The sequence below is a fragment of the Phyllobates terribilis genome, unplaced genomic scaffold, assembly GCF_046119375.1.
Source record: "Phyllobates terribilis strain yellow unplaced genomic scaffold, ASM4611937v1 Scaffold_2__4_contigs__length_985480577, whole genome shotgun sequence".
NCBI classification, from domain to species: Eukaryota; Metazoa; Chordata; class Amphibia; order Anura; family Dendrobatidae; genus Phyllobates; species Phyllobates terribilis.
The window spans coordinates 69,290,478-69,310,078 of record NW_027362762.1 but is presented as its reverse complement, the minus strand read 5'-3'; the positions used below and the strand labels follow the sequence as shown (position 1 = coordinate 69,310,078).

General features: G+C 44.1%; 2 protein-coding genes across 4 annotated transcripts in view; both read left to right on the top strand.

Annotated features, from left to right (window-relative positions):
- LOC141192955 (neutral amino acid uniporter 4-like) overlaps positions 1-8,345 on the top strand; it is a 271,000-nt gene extending 262,655 nt beyond the window's left edge. For both annotated transcript variants that reach the window (XM_073662071.1, XM_073662072.1), the window contains exon 12: positions 8,143-8,345. In XM_073662071.1, the coding sequence (XP_073518172.1) occupies positions 8,143-8,338 (196 nt within the window). In that variant the 3' untranslated portion in view covers positions 8,339-8,345. The remainder of the gene's footprint in view (positions 1-8,142) is intronic.
- A 55-nt stretch (positions 8,346-8,400) lies between these two features.
- LOC141249482 (zinc finger BED domain-containing protein 5-like) overlaps positions 8,401-19,601 on the top strand; it is a 46,634-nt gene continuing 35,433 nt past the window's right edge. The window contains exons 1-3 of one of the 2 annotated variants that reach the window (XM_073669638.1): positions 8,401-8,902; positions 8,984-9,108; positions 11,194-13,101. In XM_073669638.1, the coding sequence (XP_073525739.1) occupies positions 11,224-13,101 (1,878 nt within the window). In that variant the 5' untranslated portion in view covers positions 8,401-8,902; positions 8,984-9,108; positions 11,194-11,223. Of the gene's footprint in view, positions 8,903-8,980; positions 9,109-11,193; positions 13,102-19,601 lie in introns of both variants that reach the window. The other variant, XM_073669632.1, reaches the window with a different exon arrangement.

Here is a 19,601-nt window from a genome sequence, read left to right as displayed (position 1 = left end):
TGCCGGCAAAATGACTTTTTTCAGATAATCTATTCATTCTCCCATTATGTTTGAGAAAAACACCGTTAGAGATTTTAAATCTGAAGCATTATATCTCGGAGAACATTAATATCTGTCTACATAAGAGAAGCTTCCAGGTTCTTTGCCGTCGTTACAGAATCCTACATCCAATTTATTGAAATTAAAGAGAATTCGCAAACAGAGAATAAATGTTCTTTATTTTTGTTCTACTGAATTATCATGTCGTTACTTGGCGACAATAGACAAAGAATTTTTTTTATTTTTTTTTAATAAATTTCTGCTTTTCATTTTTGCTTTTCTGTGGATCCACTCACTGAATAGTCATCGGTAGCAACATAAAGAATTTTGTATCTGACACTTACATAATCTACATCAGTCTTGGGTACTTGAGTCCAGCAGAGAAGATCATTCTGAGGATTTATCAATCTACTGAAACCAATGTACTGCACACGTTATCAATAAGGTCTGGCAGGTTATTTGTGACTCATCCCATAAGAAATAGACCCTATTGTTGTCTTCTGCTTAACCTTCTGGGTCCCGCACAATGTCAAAATACTGTGTTCCCACCGGAGGATCTGTTGAGAACATGGTGGATTGTTTCATCTTGAGCTTGCAAATTGACTTCACCAGCCATGAGTTACGTTGATGTGATTGTATTTCATGAACCCACATTCACACTGTAGACATTTATCTAGGCCTGCCTTACTGAAATGTTTTATGGCTTTTTTTTGGTGTTTTCAATATCATGAAAAACTACTTGTAATGTAACACTACTTCTATAGAAAAATCTCCTAGAACTGTTCCTGCACGACAAATTATTTATAATCATTAGCATTCTGCCAACACTATACGTGCACAAACTTCCTTTCTCTCCCTTCCGAGCATGGATTTCTCTTGCCACTATCCAATAGCTTCCTTGCCCTAACGTGAAAGTTCACCATTCTCATGCATCTGTATGAACTTTGACAGGCAGAGAAAGAAAACTCTGCTCACACTTCCTGTATAGAGACAAAGACTCCACATCCTATATACAAAGCCCCACCTCCACTTCCTGCATAGAGACACTGCTCCACCTCAAGTTCCTTTATAAAGATAAAGCCTCACCTCCACTTCCTGTATAGAGACCAAGCAATACCTCCACTTCCTGTATAGAGATTAAGTCACACCTCCACTTCCTGTATAAACAAAGCACCGCCTCCACTTCCTGTATAGAGACCAAGCCACACCTCTACTTCCTGTATAGAGACTAAGCCACGCCTCCACTTCCTGTGTAGAGACAAAGCCACGCCTCCATTTCCTGTATAAAGAGCAAGCCACACCTCCACTTGTATAAACAAAGCACCACCTCCACTTCCTGTATAGAGACCAAGCCACACTTCCTGTATAGAGACCAAGCCATACCTCCACTTCCTGTATAGAGACTAAGCCATACCTCCACTTCCTGTATAGAGACCAGGCCACACCTCCACTTCCTGCAGAGAAACAAAGCCACACCTCCACTTCCTGTATAGAGACCAAGCCACACCTCCACTTCCTGCAGAGAACCAAAGCCACACTGCCACTTCCTGCAGAGAGAAATAGCCCCACCTCAATTTCCTGCAGACAAAGCCCCGCCCCACTTAGTGTAATCAGTTTCAGGGTCTCTTGCTAGAGAAAAATGTGAGACACCCAGTGGCTGACACTTTGGAGTGATTTTGGGGGTGTAAGATAATATAATTTATTGCTATACTGATTTACAGTTTCTCTATTTATCAGAATATCTTTCAAATGAGATGAAGATCTCCAAAAGTCGAGGAACCATTTAACAACATCCCATTTATTTTGCATATCATCCCTTTAGATTTATTTTATTTTTGCATTCTTTTGTAACCCCCAATAAATTATTTTTTTTTATCCCCACTTTTAAAATACACCCCTTTCTCAGTTGTAAATACCTAAATAAGACATTAGCAGACATATAATATTCCACTTTAAAATAAATTACTTCAAAATGATCCCCTTCCGCTAATTGTAAGATTTTGTTAAAATATTCTGGAAAAACAGAGGATTAATCTCGTATTAATGCTAAGTGCAAATTATTCCAAAGTCGAGAACAAATCAGTAATCCTTCCACCTCCATAATCCTTTTAACTTCCCCAACATTTATTGTGTCTTATGCATTTTCTTTCACTCCTTAACCCCTTTACCCCCGAGGGTGGTTTGCACGTTAATGACCAGGCCAATTTTTACAATTCTGACCACTGTCACTTTATGAAGTAATTACTCTGGAACGCTTCAAGGATCCCCCTGATTCTGAGACTGTTTTTTCGTGACATATTGTACTTCATGATTGTGGTAAAAAAAAAATGATATCACTTGCGTTTATTTGTGAAAAAAACGGAAATTTGGCAAAAATTTTGAAAATGTTGCAATTTTCAAAATTTGAATTTTTATGTCAAATCAGAGAGATATGTCACACAAAATAGTTAATAAATAACATTTCTCACATGTCTACTTTACATCAGCACAATTTTGGAACCAAAATTTTTTTTTTATTAGGAAGCTATAAGGGTTAAAAGTTGACCAGCGATTTCTAATTTTTCCAACATAATTTACAAAAACATTTTTTTAGGGACCACATCATATTTGAAGTCACTTTGAGGGGTTTATATGACAGAAAATACCCAAAAGTGACACCATTCTAAAAACTGCACCCTTCAAGGTGCTCAAAACCACATTCAAGAAGTTTATTAACCCTTCACGTGCTTCACACCAATTAATTGAACGTGAAAGGAAAGAATGAACATTTACCTTTTTTCACAAAAATTTTATTTTAGTCCCCAATTTTTTTATTTTCACAAGGGTACCAGGATAGATTGGACCAAAAAAGTTGTTGTGCAATTTCTACTAAGTACGCCGATATCTCATATGTGGGGGAAAGCCATTGTTTGGGCGCACAGCAGGGCTCGGAATTGACAGCGGACCCCATGTCGCGTTTGGAGAGCCCCTGATGTGCCTAAACAGTGGAAACCCCCCACAAGTGATCCCATTTTGGAAACTAGACCCCTTAAGGAACTTATTTAGATATGTGGTGAGCACTTTGAACCCCCAAGTGTTTTGCAAAGGTTTATGAAGTAGAGCCGTGAAAAAAAAAAAAAAAATTTCCCACAAAAACTATCTTTTAGCCGCAATATTTTTATTTTCACGAGGGTACTAGGAGAAATTGGACTCCAAAAGTTGTTGTGCAATTTCTACTGAGTACTCTGATACCTCATATGTGGGGGTAAGCCATTGTTTGGGCGCACGGCAGGGCTCGGAAGGGAAGGAGCGCCAATTGACGTTTTCAATGGAAAACTCGCTGGAATTGACAGCGGACCCCATGTCGTGTCTGGAGAGCCCCTGATGTGCCTAAACAGTGGAAACCCCCCACAAGTGCCCCCATTTTGGAAACTAGACCCCTTAAGGAACTTATTTAGATGTGTGGTGAGCACTTTGAACCCCCAAATGTTTTGCAAAAGTTTATGACCTAGAGCCAAAATCATTTTTTTTACACAAAAACGATCTTTTAGCCGCAATATTTTTATTTTCACGAGGGTACTAGGAGAAATTGGACACCAAAAGTTGTTCTGCAATTTCTACAGAGTATGCTGATACCCCATATGTGGGGGAAAGCCATTGTTTGGGTGCACGGCAGGGCTCAGAAGGCATGGAGCGCCATTTGACGTTTTCAATGCAAAACTCGCTGGAATTGACAGCGGACCCCATGTCGCGTTTGGAGAGCCCCTGATGTGCCTAAACAGTGGAAACCCCCCACAAGTGACCCCATTTTGGAAACTAGACTCTTCAGGGAACTTATTTAGATGTGTGGTGAGCACTTTGAACCCCCAAATGTTTGGAAATGTTTATGACTTAGAGCCGTGAAAAAAAAAATCATTTTTTCCCCACAAAAACGATCTTTTAGCCGGAATATTATTATTTTCACGAGGGTACTAGGAGAAATTGGACTCCAAAAGTTGTTGGAGTACGCAGATACCCCATGTGTTGAAGAAAACTACTGTTTGGGCGCATATCAGGGCTCGGAAGGGAAGGGGTGATGCTATCGAATGCAGGCTTTGATGGAACGGTCTGCTGGCGTCATGTCAAGTTCTCAGAGCCCCTGATGTGCCTAAACAGTGGAAATGCCCAATAAGTGCCCCCTTTTTGGAAGCTAGACCCCCAATGAATTTATCTAGATGTGTGGTGAGCCCATTGAACCCCCAGGTGCTTCACAGAAAATTATAATGTTGACTTGTGAAAATAAAAAAAAAACATTATTTCCACAAAAATGCAAAAAAAATATTTTCACGAGGGTACCAGGAGAAATTGCACCCCATAAGTTGTTGTGCAATTTCTCCTGAGTACGCTGATATCCCATGTGTTGGAGAAAATTACTATTTGGGGGCATGTCAGGGCTTGGAAGGGATGGAGTGACGCTTTTGAATGCAGACTTTGATGGAACGGTCTGCGGGCGTCATGTCACGTTCTCAGAGCCCCTGATGTGCCTAAACAGTGGAAATGCCCAACAAGTGCCCCCTTTTTGGAAGTGGTAGCTGATTTTTGAATATTATAATGTAGTGTCATATATGTCAATTGTGTAGGACAACCTGACGAACACTACACAACTGACGTATGACAACCTGACGAACACTACGTCAGGTGTCTAGTGTTCGTCAGGTTGTCATACGTCAGAAATTAATTTAATAGTCCATGGAAGTATGGTATCTTTTGAAGCAGTTTTTCATGCACAGGCCAGGTTTGTTGGGGCAGGTGTCACATTGATAAATGGTGTCCTTGCGTATTCCCCTTTTATAACACACTCGGCACCTCTTTTGTGACTTACCTTTTTTTCCGCTGTGAGGGATCTGCCCCGGGAAATGCTGGCCTGGTACAATTCGAGGTCCTTCAGTTGCGGAAGTACTGGGGCCCGCTCCGTCACCGCTGCCAAAAAGGGCCTTGATAACTGTCTCCTGGAAGTGAAGATACGACGCAGAAGTCTGGCCTGCACATTATGACAGAAGGAAAGCGTTGTGCATTGCCATCTGTACAATGTTCACGGCCAGCTTCTTATACCATACCTTGGCCTTTGTTAAAGCACTGTACGGCTGGAGGACTTGATCAGAGAGATCAACTCCCCCCATGTACTTGTTGTACCCCACTACACAGTCTGGTTTGGCGACTTGTGTAGTGGAACCTCGTACAGTGCTGAGGGTGCTGCCATCACCATGTATGGAGGTCAAGAAAAGGACATCCCTCTTGTCCCTGTACTTGACCATCAGCAGGTGGTCGCTACATTGGGCTCTGCTCTCACCCCTTCTGAGCAGCTGCCCAATTAGCGTCTTTGGGAGGCCTCTCTGATTTTTGCGGATCGTACCGCAGGCTGCGGTACCTCGCACAGAGAGGAACTTGAAGAGCGGGATACTTGTATAAAAGTTATCCACGTACAGGTGATAACCTTTATCAAGCAGCGGGTGCACCAAGTCCCACACAATTTTCCCACTCACTCCCAGAACAGGGAGGCATTTAGGGGGTTCAATCCGGGAATCCTTCCCTTTGTAAACTCTAAACTTGTGAGTGTACCCTGAGGTACTCTCACAAGGTTTATACAGCTTGATCCCATACCTTGCCCTCTTACTGGGCAGATACTGCCGGAATCCAAGCCACCCCTTAAAAGAGATTAAGGACTCATTCACACAGATGTCCCTTTGGGGCACGTACACTTCAGAAAACTTGTTGTTGAAGTGTTCGATGACTGGCCAAACTTTGAAAAGACTATCTAAGTTCGGGTCATCGCGTGCAGGACACCTTGCATTATCTTGGTAATGCAAGAACTTGTGGATGGCCTCAAAACGTGTCCGGGTCATGACCATTCGGAACACTGGAGTGTTATACAAAATGTCAGCACTCCAGTATTGCCGAACCTCTGGCTTCTTCACGATCCTCATATGAAGGACCAGGACCCAAAACTTAATCATAGAATGGTAGAGTTGGAAGGGACCTCCTGGGTCATCTGGTCCAACCCCCTGCTCAAAGCAGGATTCACTAAATCATCTCAGACAGATGTCTGTCCAGCCTCTGTTTGAAGACATCCATTGAAGGAGAACTCACCACCTCTCGTGGCAGCCTGTTCCACTCATTGATCACCCTAACTGTCAAAAAGTTTTTTCTAATATCTAATCTGTGTCTCCTCCCATTCAGTTTCATCCCATTGCTTCTAGTCTTTCCTTGTGCAAATGAGAATAAAGATGATCCTTCTACAATGTGACAGCCCTTGAGATATTTGTAGACAGCTATTAAGTCTCCTCTCAGTCTTCTTTTTTGCAAGCTAAACATTCCCAAATCCTGTAACCATTCCTCATAGGATATGGTTTGCAGACCGGTCACCTTTCTGGTCGCTCTTCTCTGAACTTGCTCCAGTTTGTCAATGTCTTTTTTAAAATGTGGTGCCCAAAACTGGACACAGTATTCCAGATGAGGTCTGACCAAAGAGGAGTAAAGTCCGATAATGACTTCACGTGATCTAGACTGTATGCTTCTGTTAATACATCCCAGAATTGTATTTGCCTTTTTTTGCTGCTGCATCACACTGTTGACTCATGTTCAGTCTATGATCTATTAGTATACTTAAGTCTTTTTCACATGTACTGTTGCTTAGCTCTATTCCTCCCATTCTGTATATGCTTTTTTCATTTTTATTGCCCAGATGTAGTACTTTGCATTTTTCCCTGTTAAAAACCATTCTATTAGCTGCTACCCACTGCTCCAGTTTATTTAGGTCTTTTTGAATCCTCTCTCTCTCTTCTCTAGTGTTAGCTAACCCTCCTAGCTTTGTGTCATCAGAAAATTTAATCAGTTTACCCTCAATTCCTTCATCTAAGTCATTGATGAAGATGTTGAACAATACAGGTCCCAGGACAGAGCCCTGTGGTACCCCACTTGAGACGTTCATCCAACTGGATGTGAAGCCATTTACGACTACTCTTTGAGTCCGATCACTAAGCCAGTTATGAATCCACCTAACAGTTACCTTGTCCATTTCATACTTGGTCATTTTTTCAATAAGGATGGTGTGAGATACTTTGTCAAATGCTTTGCTGAAGTCAAGATATGCTATACAGCATTTCCCTGATCCACCCAGTCAGTGATTCTGTCATAGAAGGAAATTAAGTTAGTCTGACATGACTTGTTAGTTACAAACCCATGCTGACTCTGGTTAATCACTTCATTCTTATCCAGGTACTTACATACATGTTGTTTAATAATTTTTTCAAAGATCTTTCCTGGTATAGAAGTCAGACACACCGGCCTATAGTTCCCTGGGTCCACCTTCTTCCCCTTTTTGAACATAGGAACAATATTTGCTCTTCTCCAATCTTCTGGGACTTCTCCTGTTCTCCAAGAATTTTCAAAGATTATGGAGAGTGGTTCTAAAGGAGACCAGTTAGAAAATGATGAAGAGGGGTTTTGTTCCAAAAATTGATGAGCGTATAAATTAGTTTGGCCCAGCATGAGGTTTACAAAATCGTCAGAGAAAAAGACTTTGTAAAAGTCTAGTTCCGTGAGGCTGGTGGTGTCAAACTTGATTCCTGATTCCACCACAAAATCAGGAATCAGTGGCTCATAATTTTCGGGGGGCGAGGTCCATATGGGATCAGTAGTGGGGAGTGCTGGATCATCTTCTCTCCTGCGACGACTGCGGGCGGTCCAGTAGCACCTGAGGAGGAAGGGGAGGAAGATAAGGAGGAAGACGCCGAGGAGTCGGAAAAATAAAGAAATGTGGGATCCTCGCCCTCGCTGTCGGTGTCGGAGGCAAGAAAAGCGTATGCCTCCTCCGCTGAATAGCGAGTTTGGGATGAGCGGGACATTTTTTATTATGTATGTGGTGTGTGTGTGTCAGTACTTTATTTAGAATGTGTGGAAAAAGGAAATACTGTATGTGGTGCAAACAGCGAGCATGAGTGTGGATTGGTGAACTATGTCACCGATCAACACTCGGCGGCTGCTGGATGTGTGCACGGATGTGTGGGGAGTGGGAAGAGGGGAATTGGGGTGGATGAGGGGAGATCAGAGATGAACTTACCAAAGTCTTCTATGTTCTTCTTTCAGCAGCAGGACCGGCGCAGGAGACCAGGAGCCCGGAGCAGGAGACAGGGAGCCCGGAAGCCCAGAGCGGGAGCCTGGAGCAGGAGCCCTGGAGCAGGAACAGGAGACGGAGACCAGAAGACGGAGCCCGGAGCAGGAGACCGAGAGCCCGGAGCAGGAGATCGGTACTGGAGCTGGAGATCAGAACCAAGAGAATTAACAGGGACACTGGGGTGAGGGGGATTGGGGTGGGAAGGGGGGTAAAAAAACAGGGGAGAGGGGGATTGGGGTGGATGAGGGGAGATCAGAGATGGACTTACCAAAGGGTCAGCAGGATCAGCAGCAGGACCGGAACAGAAGACCCGTAGCAGGAGACCGGGAGCCCAGAGCAGGAGACCGGTACTGGAGTAGGAGACCAGAACCGAGAGGATTAACAGGGACACTGGGGTGAGGGAAATTGGGGTGGGAAGGGGGGTAAAAAGACAGGAGAGTGGGGGATTGGGGTGGATGAGGTGAGATCAGAGATGGACTTACCAAAGTATCAGCAGGATCAGCAGCAGGACCAGAACAGAAGACCCAGACAGGAGACAGAGCTCAGAGCAGGAGACCGGCACTGGTGACCGGGAGCCCAGAGCAGGAGACTGGGAGCACGGCGCTGGTGACCAGGAGCCCGGAGCGTTAGACCGGGAGCCCAGAGCGGGAGCCCGACGCTGGTGACCGGGAGCGGAGGTGGAGACCAGGACTGGAGCTGGAGACTGCTGCAGGACGCACAAAAAAAATGGTGGTAAAGGGGGTAAAAAAGAGGGGGGATTGGGATGGATGAGGGGAGAACAGACTTACCAAAGTCTTCTCTGTTCTTCAGCAGAATCAACGAAGGATCAGTAGCAGGCTCTGGAGCAGGATCTGGAGCAGGAACCACAGCAGGTCAGGAGCAGGAGACCCAGGACACTGGAGTAGAAGATCCAGGAGCAGCAGCAGCGACTGGAGCAGGTGAGAAGATGGTCTTGTGGTGTCACAGAATATTCTGCGGCACTTCAAGGCCCAGCGACAGACACATCAGATGTGACCACTCTGCAGAAATCCTCACCAAGTGTGAAGGTCTGCAGGGCGGTCACAGGGGTTGATAGGGTGGTGACAGGTGGAGGTCACCACCCAGCCACCTCCCGGTCAGGTAATCTGATTGGAGTGATTGATGATGACATTGATCGCTCCAATCAGAGTACCTGAATATATGTGACGGGGCGGTCACAGGGAGGTGTCACCTAGGCTGCAGATCACTGTTTCCGGCAACCACATTGCTGGAAACAGTGAGAAATGCTGTGATTGGCTGTTCAGATTTGAACAGCCAATCACAGCGATCCAGAGGTAAGATGGCGCCAGAAATTCAATGCGATCACCGCGACTTCGGTCGCAGTGGTGCATTAAAGATATGACGTATTAATACGTGTCAGGCTCCTAAGTCCCAGGGCACAGATACGTATTAATATGTCTTGGGCTTTAAAGGGGTTAAAGTGCACCTGTCAGCAGGATTGTGCTCAGTAAACCACATACACTGTCAGGTGGGCTTCATTACTCTGATCAATATTATACCTTGTTTGATGAAATCCGTGCTGTGGTTCTTTTATAATCTTTATTTTCATTTCTGAGATAATGATATGCTCGTGCTTCGATTGCCGATAGATGCTACTGTGCAAGCGCCTCTAGCGGGGCGCCATTTTGCTGGAGGAAAAAGAAATTTGCCTGCAGTAATATGGCACCGCGGCCTTGCATGTGCAGTAGCATCTCTCAGCAACCCAGAGATGCTACTGCGCATGCGTGGGTGGCAGGGCTGTTTTGTTGCAGGTCCTCTAGACCAGTGATTTTCAACCAGTGTTCCACGGCACACTAGTGTGCCGCGACACATGGTCGGGTGTGCCGCGGGGAAAGTTCCCCAAACTATGGTGCCCCCTGTGTTTTGTTTCCCGGCAATGCGCTCGATGCGCAGTCACGCCTTCTTACAATGTAGGAGACGTGTACAATAACACATGCGCAAGCTTTGAACCTCGCGCGACTTAATGACGTCACCGAGGCCGACGAGTCATCCTGAGAGCGGAGAGACTCTCGCATTTGCCCGCCGCCAAGGTAATGCCCGCCAATAATGCTGACTATATGAGCTTTTGCCTGAGTATATGAACTGTTGGCAGAATACTCAGCATATGAGCTGGTACTTTTAGTACTCCAGCAGTATACTGCATATAACAATGAGAAATGTAAAATGATAAATACTATAGTCATGAGGCTGGAGTACTACAAGTACCAGCTCATATGCTGAGTATATGAGCTGGCACTTGTACTCTGGCCTCATGGCCATAGTACTTCTCATTGTACCCCTTTATATTGCAGTATATGAGCTGGCACTTGTACTCTGGCCTCATGGCCATAGTACTTCTCATTGTACCCCTTTATATTGCAGTATATGAGTCACATAATAATCAGCACCATATACTGTGGCGCTGTACAGTGCACATCACCACAGTATATGATGCTGATAATCATGTGCTCATATACGTGGGACTGTATTTATGAGGTTACATGGGATTGAATATATGAGGGGGTTATCCTTTTTTATTTCACTTTTTTAAAATAAATAATTTATTGAAAGGACCTCTGCCAGGCATATTTCACTCTTGAGGGCTAAAAAAGTAGCTCTTGTGGTGGTAAGAAGCTGATTTAAAACCCCCAAGAGTGAACTCCGTGAGAGTTGTATGTATGGAATAATAAATGATATTAGTACCGTTCTTCAGCAGTCATGTCCTGCTTGAATTGACTCTAGTGGCGTAGCACTTGGCAGCCGGCTCTATTCTACTTATAGAGAAAGCTGAGTGCTACGTCACTAGTGTCAATTCAAGCAGGAAATGCAGACCGTAGTAATAGAAGTTATTATCACACACATACAGCTCTCGCGAAGTTCACTCTTGGGGGGTTTAAATCAGCTTCTTGTCACCACGAGAGCTGCTTTTTAAGCCCTCAGGAATGAAATATGCCTAGCAGAGGTCCTTTAAGTGTGGCAGATAATGTAATACTCTTCTATTTTAGTGTGTGGCTGCGCACACTATCTCAGCAGTGATGGAGAAGTATTTGAGAATGGAAAAGGCAAATGCCGAACAGGACCCTGGACACAATTCTAACCCAAATGAAGGCCCTAGTATGAGAGTTCTACAAAAGAAAAAAGACAAGACGGTGAGCTCAAGGCAATACAGTGAAAGCTATCTTTCATTTGGATTTACTTCCACTGGGGATGCGACAGCACCAACACCACTGTGCTTGGTGTGTGGTGAGAAGCTTTCCAATAGCGCTATGGTGCCAAGCAAACTTAAACACCATCTCCAAACGAAACACCCTTCCGTTCAAAATAAACCGATGGAGTATTTTGTACGCTTACGTACAAACAATGAGAAAGGGGCAACTTTTTTGAGAAAAAGCACAACGGTAAATGAGAGAGCCCTCAAAGCTAGCTACCTTGTTGCTGAACTCATAGCTAAATCAAAAAAGTCCCACACTGTGGCAGAAACATTAATACTACCAGCTTGTAAAGCTGTTGTAAATGAGATGCTTGGCCCTGAAGCAGCTAAAGAGATAGCTAAAGTGCCTCTCTCTGATAACACAATTGCCAGACGGATTGATGACTTGTCTGTGGACATTGAAACAGTTGTTTTGGAAAAGGTGCGCATCAGTAAAAAATTTGCCTTGCAACTTGATGAGTCGACGGATATCAGTGGACATTGTCAGTTGTTGGCCAATGTGCGTTTTGTGGATGGTGAAGCCATTAGAGAAAACGTCCTATTTTGCAAGGCACTGACAGAAAAATCAACAGGAGAGGCAATATTCCAAGTCACATCGGAATATCTTGATAAAAGTGGACTTACATGGGAAAACTGCACAGGTGTCTGCACTGATGGAGCCGCAGCCATGGTCGGGCGCATCAAAGGCTTTGTAAGTAGGGTTAAAGAAAGAAACCCAGATGTTCTTGCTACCCACTGTTTCTTGCACCGTGAGGCCCTCGTTGCAAAGACCTTACCAGCAGATCTAGCTCCTGTGTTGGATGATGTTGTGCGCATAGTGAACTTTGTGAAGACGCAACCTTTGAGATGTCGCTTATTTGCGTCTTTGTGTACAGAAATGGGAGCGGAACATAAAATCTTATTGCTCCACACGGAGGTCAGGTGGCTGTCACGCGGCAAAGTGCTGGCCCGTGTGTATGAGTTGCGAGAGGAACTTAAAATATTTCTTACAAACGAGAGGTCCGATTATTCAAAGCTGCTTGCAAGTGATGAGTGGTGTGCAAAGCCGGCATACCTGGCTGATATATTTCAATATCTGAATGAACTAAACACACGGATGCAAGGTCGAAATGAAAACCTGCTTACAAGCACTGATAAAATGAACGGATTCCGTTTAAAGGTGCAGCTCTGGCAACAACATGTGCAGGGTGGCAACCTTCAGATGTTCCCACTCACCGAGAAACTGCATGATGACAATACTGCTGCAATGTGCGAAGCGATTGGCAGACATTTGAAAACTCTTGAGGAGAAGTTATCGTTCTATTTCTCTTCAGCCTTCACAGAATGCCTTGACTGGGTTAGGGACCCATACAGCTCATTATCCGTTGCTGGAAAGGACATGACTTTAAAGGAGCAAGAGGAACTCGTTGAACTGAAGCAAGATCGCGGTTTAAAGCTAAAGTTTGCTGATCTTCCTTTGGACAGTTTTTGGTTATCTGTTGCCAAGGAGTTCCCCATTCTGGCCAACAAAGCTATTTTGACATTGCTCCCATTTTCAACCACATATCTATGTGAGCTGGGCTTCTCAAGCTTGACTGCGATAAAAACTAAAAACAGGGAGAAACTGAGAACTGTTGAGGAAGAGCTTCGTGTGTGTCTTTCCACCATTCCTGCCAGGATATCCCTTTTGTGTTTATCGAAACAGGCCCAGGTTTCACACTGAGTGAGTAAAATAAATTTAGAATCTATATTATTAACTATATGTATAATATGACTGTTTTAGTGTCATTTTGTGCTATTTTAGTTGGTGTTGTGCCCCAGGATTTTCTAAGTATAAAAAGTGTGCCGCGGCTCAAAAAAGGTTGAAAATCACTGCTCTAGACGGCAGATAAAACAATGAAAGCACAGGTATCCAGTAGCAAGAAACTTTTAAGAAAGTTTAAATCCAAATGACATAATCCATAATGGTAACATGTTTATCAATCCTTCCTTCCAAGTCCACGGTCTCCATCCTCTTCCTTCAATCCTTCGACGCAACTGCTCCACTAAAAACATGTCTGTCCTTTCTTTTGCTGGGATCAGTCCCCTCCCAGGTCAGAAGTGCTGACACCCTTCCCCTTAAGCATTTTCTGTTTGCTAAAACAATGAAGAATATTCTAGAAGCCTTCATCTGAGACTGCCTGTAAGACCCCCTGTGGTGATGGCTCCAATGTGTCTCAATCTACACTCACCTAATGAGATTATTGGCTGTTGAAACAATGGACTCATGAGATAAAGATGAGATTAGTGGAATGCTGGACATTTTACAAGTGAATCTTACATACTGACAAGTAAGCAGAACTATATAAAACATATCAAGTAAATCACTAATAATGCACAATAATAATATTAACAAAAATGGTTGTCCGTTGCTGGAAAAGTATCGTAGTCTTTAGTAAGTGGGCAGCTCCTCACAAGTACATTTTCCGTTTTACTTTCAGTTCCACCTTGACTATCCCTACGCTTTCTGGTTCCTTCAGCCCCACAGATTTTCCTTTTGAGAGTATTGTCGAGATCCACTACGTTTCCCACACGCGGTTCCATGTTCATCTTCCTCTCTACGGAAGGGGTTAAGGTGCTCTCCATAGCACCTGTTTCAAGCCTTAGGCTCTGGACGTTGCAGGAATGTTCGCAGGGAGTCTTGTAAGGTCTCGTACCGCCCAGAACAGTTTGTATTCGCTTCTGCTATCAGCCCACTTCACCTTTTCACTTAGCAAATGAGCTATACTGGCCCTAACCCCTCCCACTGTGGACTAGACCAAACACTCAACTATATCTGTACCTGCAGCCTATTGCTGGGCAGATCTAACCTTTCACCTACATTCTAGCACACAGCTTGCATTACTTTCCTACATTAACACTACATTAGCAATACTTATACTATACCTTACTCCCTTGTCATCATCATCTAACTGCAGTTACCATCTTATGTCCTAAGTTTTACTTTGTTCTACCTATACTTACTCGTCACTGTATATTACTCACACTAGGTATTACCTTTACAGTACTTTTACATCGGCAGCATTACCTAAAACACTATGCATTACTACACATTACCTTGTTAAAACCGCATGACATGGTTCACACTTCACATATCACAATACATGTACATAAACGCATGACACTATTCACTTTACGAGATTGTTGTCTTCAGGGGCAGGAACACAAAAGTCACTGTCGACACCCTTACACTAACTGCATCCCCTTTACTATTATAAATTGCAGATACATACAGTGGTGTGAAAAAGTATTTTCACCCTTCCTGATTTATTATTCTTTTGCTTGTTTGTCACACTTATATGTTTCAGATCACAAAACAAATTTAAATATTAGACAAAGATAACACAAGTAACCACAAAATGCAGCTTTTAAATGAAGGTCTTTATTATTACGGGAAAAAGAAATCCAAACCTACAGGGCCCTGTGTGAAAAAGTGATTGCCCCTAAACCTAATTGGGCTGCCCTTAACTAGAGATGAGCGTTGTTCGACTCGAACTGTTCGCCAATCTCAAATTCGAGCTGTTTTGGGCGGTGTTCGAGCCGTTCGGCGAACACGAACGATTTGAGAAAAATTCGGCTGTTCGAGGTTATGTTCGATAACTGTTCGTGCACCAAAATCATAACTGGATTTTTTCTCAGTAATGATGAAAATTAATGTTAATACGCAGTTTGAGTGTACAGCGGGGTGGGGGGAGGGGCAGGGGATGGATCTCTGCAAAAATAATGAAGATCTCCATTTTTTTTTCTCTTTCCCGCATTTACAGTGGGGAGGTGCAATCTGTCAGCCTATCAGCAGTGCACACACGGAGCGAAGTGCTTTTTTTCACACAAGCAAGGGCATGTGTCATTGGCAGTGTATGTCACATGTCCTTGCCCTATAAGACCAAGCCATTTTCCCCGTCGCCACCATTTTCTCACTGCTGCAGCTGCGTGTTAGACGGCACCGCTGTTGCTGTGTGCGCTATACCTTGTTAATTTCAAGCCAATTTTCGCACAAATCTACAGATAGCTTGGGAGTAGGGAATAGTTGTGATTGCAGTCCTTTTAAGGACTAGGTTACAGCATTTCCTACGACTTTTATCAGGCAGGTCTGTGCTCTTAAATAGATAGATTGTGGGAGTAAAGACTAATTGTAATTGCAGTCCTTTTCAGGACTAGGTTACATCAGTTCCTATCAGTTTTTGCCAGGCAGGTCTGTGCCAGTGCTGTGCAAGTTTTTTTCACAGCATTTGGCTGAATCTAGCAAAGCTAATCCTTTTTGGCCTATTGCAGAGTGTGTTAGTCAGTGGAGTAGCCTATCTGTGTTGCAAGATATACCACCTGTGTATAGAATACCAATTTTTTTACTGCACCTAGTGAAGTAAAATCTTTTGGGCATAGCATCATTCTATTAGTCCATCTATACTGACCTCCATCAGGTTGCAAACTGAATATAATTTTTTTCTGCATCTAGCTCTGAAAAAATATTTGGCCTTCTAGCAGTGTGTGGGACTTGTTCTATTAGTCCATCTATACTGACCTCCATCAGGTTGCAAACTGAATATAATTTTTTTCTGCATCTAGCTCTGAAAAAATATTTGGCCTTCTAGCAGTGTGTGGGACTTTCTCTATTAGTCCATCTATACTGACCTCCATCAGGTTGCAAATTAAAAATTATTTATATCTGCATCTAGCTCTGAAAAAATATTTGGCCTTCTAGCAGTGTGTGGGACTTTCTCTATTAGTCCATCTATACTGACCTCCATCAGGTTGCAAATTAAAAATAATTTTTTGTCTGCATCTAGCTCTGAAAAAATATTTGGCCTTCTAGCAGTGTGTGGGACTTTCTCTATTAGTCCATCTATACTGACCTTCATCAGGTTGCAAACTGAATATAATTTTTTTCTGCATCTACCTCTGAAAAAATATTTGGGCTTCTAGCTGTGTGTGGGACTTGTTCTATTAGTCCATCTATACTGACCTCCATCAGGTTGCAAACTGAATATAATTTTTTTCTGCATCTACCTCTTAAAAAATATTTGGGCTTCTAGCTGTGTGTGGGACTTGTTGTATTAGTCCATCTATACTGACCTCCATCAGGTTGCAAATTAAAATTAATTTTTATCTGCATCTAGCTCTGAAAAAATATTTGGCCTTCTAGCAGTGTGTGGGACTTTCTCTATTAGTCCATCTATACTGACCTCCATCAAGTTGCAAATTAAAAATAATTTTTTGTCTGCATCTAGCTCTGAAAAAATATTTGGGCTTCTAGCAGTGTGTGGAACTTGTTCTATTAGTCCATCTATACTGACCTCCATCAGGTTGCAAATTCAAAATAATTTTTTGTCTGCATCTAGCTCTGAAAAAATATTTGGCCTTCTAGCAGTGTGTGGGACTTGTTCAATTAGTCCATCTATACTGACCTCCATCAGGTTGCAAATTCAAAATAATTTTTTGTCTGCATCTAGCTCTGAAAAAATATTTGGGCTTCTAGCTGTGTGTGGGACTTGTTCTATTAGTCCATCTATACTGACCTCGATCAGGTTGCAAACTGAATATATTTTTTTTCTGCATCTACCTCTGAAAAAATATTTGGGCTTCTAGATGTGTGTAGGACTTGTTCTATTAGTCCATCTATACTGACCTCCATCAGGTTGCAAACTGAATACAATTTTTTTCTGCATCTACCTCTGAAAAAATATTTGGGCTTCTAGCTGTGTGTGGGACTTGTTCTATTAGTCCATCTATACTGACCTCCATCAGGTTGCAAATTGAATATAATTTTTTTCTGCATCTAACCCAGCCAATAGTTTTGGCCTAATACCACAGTTTGGCCACTCAGCTCTGCTCGGTTCCCATCCATTGTTTTTTTGTGCAAACAACTCCAGAGTTGTGAATTAGTTAACCACCAAAATGAGTGGAAAAAGGCCTGCTGCTGGTGGAAAGGGGAATAGGCGTGTTGGGAAGGGGAAAAAAGGTTGTGTCCGTGGGGTAGGTGTTAAAGCAACAGTAACATCTGCAGAAGAAAGACCATCTTCCAGCCAAACTAAAATGTCTACTTCTTTTAGCGAACAATGTGATAAGATCCCTTTCTTACGGCCACGCCAATCGCTACAAATTCCAGATGAGGCACAAAAACAGCAGGTGCTTCAACGGATATCAAGTGCTCCTTTAAGTGGGCTCTCCTCCACATCAACTTCAACATCACAAATACTCCAGTCCTCAAAGGTGTCACCCCAATCGCACTTGCTTCCTCACAGCTCCCAAATCTCCAGCTGCCCGTCTGAGTATGAGGTAGAACAGATGGTTGAGTCTGCAGAGCTGTTTACTCATACTATAGCCTGGGAATCAGAGGTCGACTCCAGCGCTTCTGTGAATCCAGACGAGGAAATGATCTGCACTGATGCCCAGAATCTTTATGAGTCGGATCCAGGACCAGACGCAGAAGGTTCTGACCATAATGTAGACCCTCATTCCCAAACTGTAACTCCTGTTGGAGGAGACAATGAGGAAGACGATGATGAGACTCAAATACCTGATTGGAGCGACAACTTTAGTTTTTTGTCAGGGCAGGAACAGGTTGGCTCTGAGGACGACGGGTGTGATAACGCACAGGGTGATGATGATGAGGTTGGAGATCCCACTTACTGTCAACCCACAGTCAGCCAAGAGATGAGGTCAGCAGAGGAGGTGGAGGAAGATGCTAGTGACGACGAGGTCAGGTTGTGCCTTCCTGGACAGAGACGTAGTACTGGAAGCACGTCAACAACTGCATCCTCAAACACAACTCTGCCTCTCACCACAAGTCGTGGTGGCTCTTCAGGTCGCATGGGTGCTAAGCCTTGCATAGCCTGGGCATTTTTTCAGATCGATAAAGATGACCCAACTCGTGTTATCTGTAACATTTGTCAGCAAAAGCTAAGTAGAGGCCAAAAAATACATAGTTTGAGTACTTCATGCATGAACCGGCACATGGACATGAAGCATAAGTTGCAGTGGGAAGCTCAGTGTGCTACAATGCGGCCTAGCCGGCCGGGCCAACCACCGTCTGCCATATCTTGTGCATCCGCGGCCTCTTCATCCTCTGTGACTGGGGGGACAGCAGTCACACCTGTTTTGGGGCGCAGACCTGCCACCTCTTTACCCGCAACAGCCAGCGTGATTGGCAGGTCATCATTTTCTTTGGAGGTGGTAACACCAGCTGGTGTTGAGCGCTGTCCGACATCGATAGCACCACCTTTGGATCAAGGCAACCTAACATGTCCGCCTGCATCTTCCTCACAGACCGGCAGTTTGCCGGGGACACCCTTATCAACCCCGTCTAAGCACAATAGCCAGCCCTCGGTCCCTCAGATGTGGACAAGTAAAAGACCATTTCCTCCTAGCCATGAGAAAGCTAAGAGGTTGAATTTCACCATCTGCAAGCTCTTGGCTACAGAAATGCTGCCTTTCCGCCTGGTGGACACAGAGGATTTTCGAGACCTTATGTCCGTCGCAGTGCCCCAGTACCAGATGCCCAGTCGGCACTACTTCTCAAAGAAAGGTGTGCCTGCGCTCCACCAGCATGTCACACACAACATCACCGCTTCTTTGAGAAACTCTGTGTGTGACAGGGTGCATTTCACCACAGACACTTGGACGAGTAGGCATGGACAGGGGCATTACATGTCGCTGACTGGGCACTGGGTAACTATGGTGACAGCAGGACAAGGGGCTGCTGTCCAAGTCTTGCCGTCCCCACGAGTTGTGCGTCAATCCTCTTTATGTCAAAGTTCCTCCACTGCTTCTGCCTCCTCAACCTCCTCTCGGTCTTCCACCTGCACCCAAAGCCTGTCTGGTCATGCCACAAGCTTTCTAACTGCGCAGAAGGGATCCTGCACACCTCCTTACTATGCTGGCAGTAGGGCTCAACGTCATCAGGCGGTTTTTACTTTGAAATGTCTGGGAAATGTGAGTCACACAGCTGAGGAGTTGTGGTCAGCTCTGGAGAACCAATTTCATGAATGGTTGTCTCCACTGGACCTGAAACCAGGGAAGGCCGTGTGCGACAATGCTGCAAACCTGGGTGCGGCCCTTCGCCGGGGCAATGTCACACACGTGCCTTGTATGGCTCACGTGTTGAACCTGGTTGTCCAGCAATTTTTAGCCCACTATCCCAGACTAGATGGCCTTCTGCAGAGGGCACGGTCGCTGTGTGCTCACTTC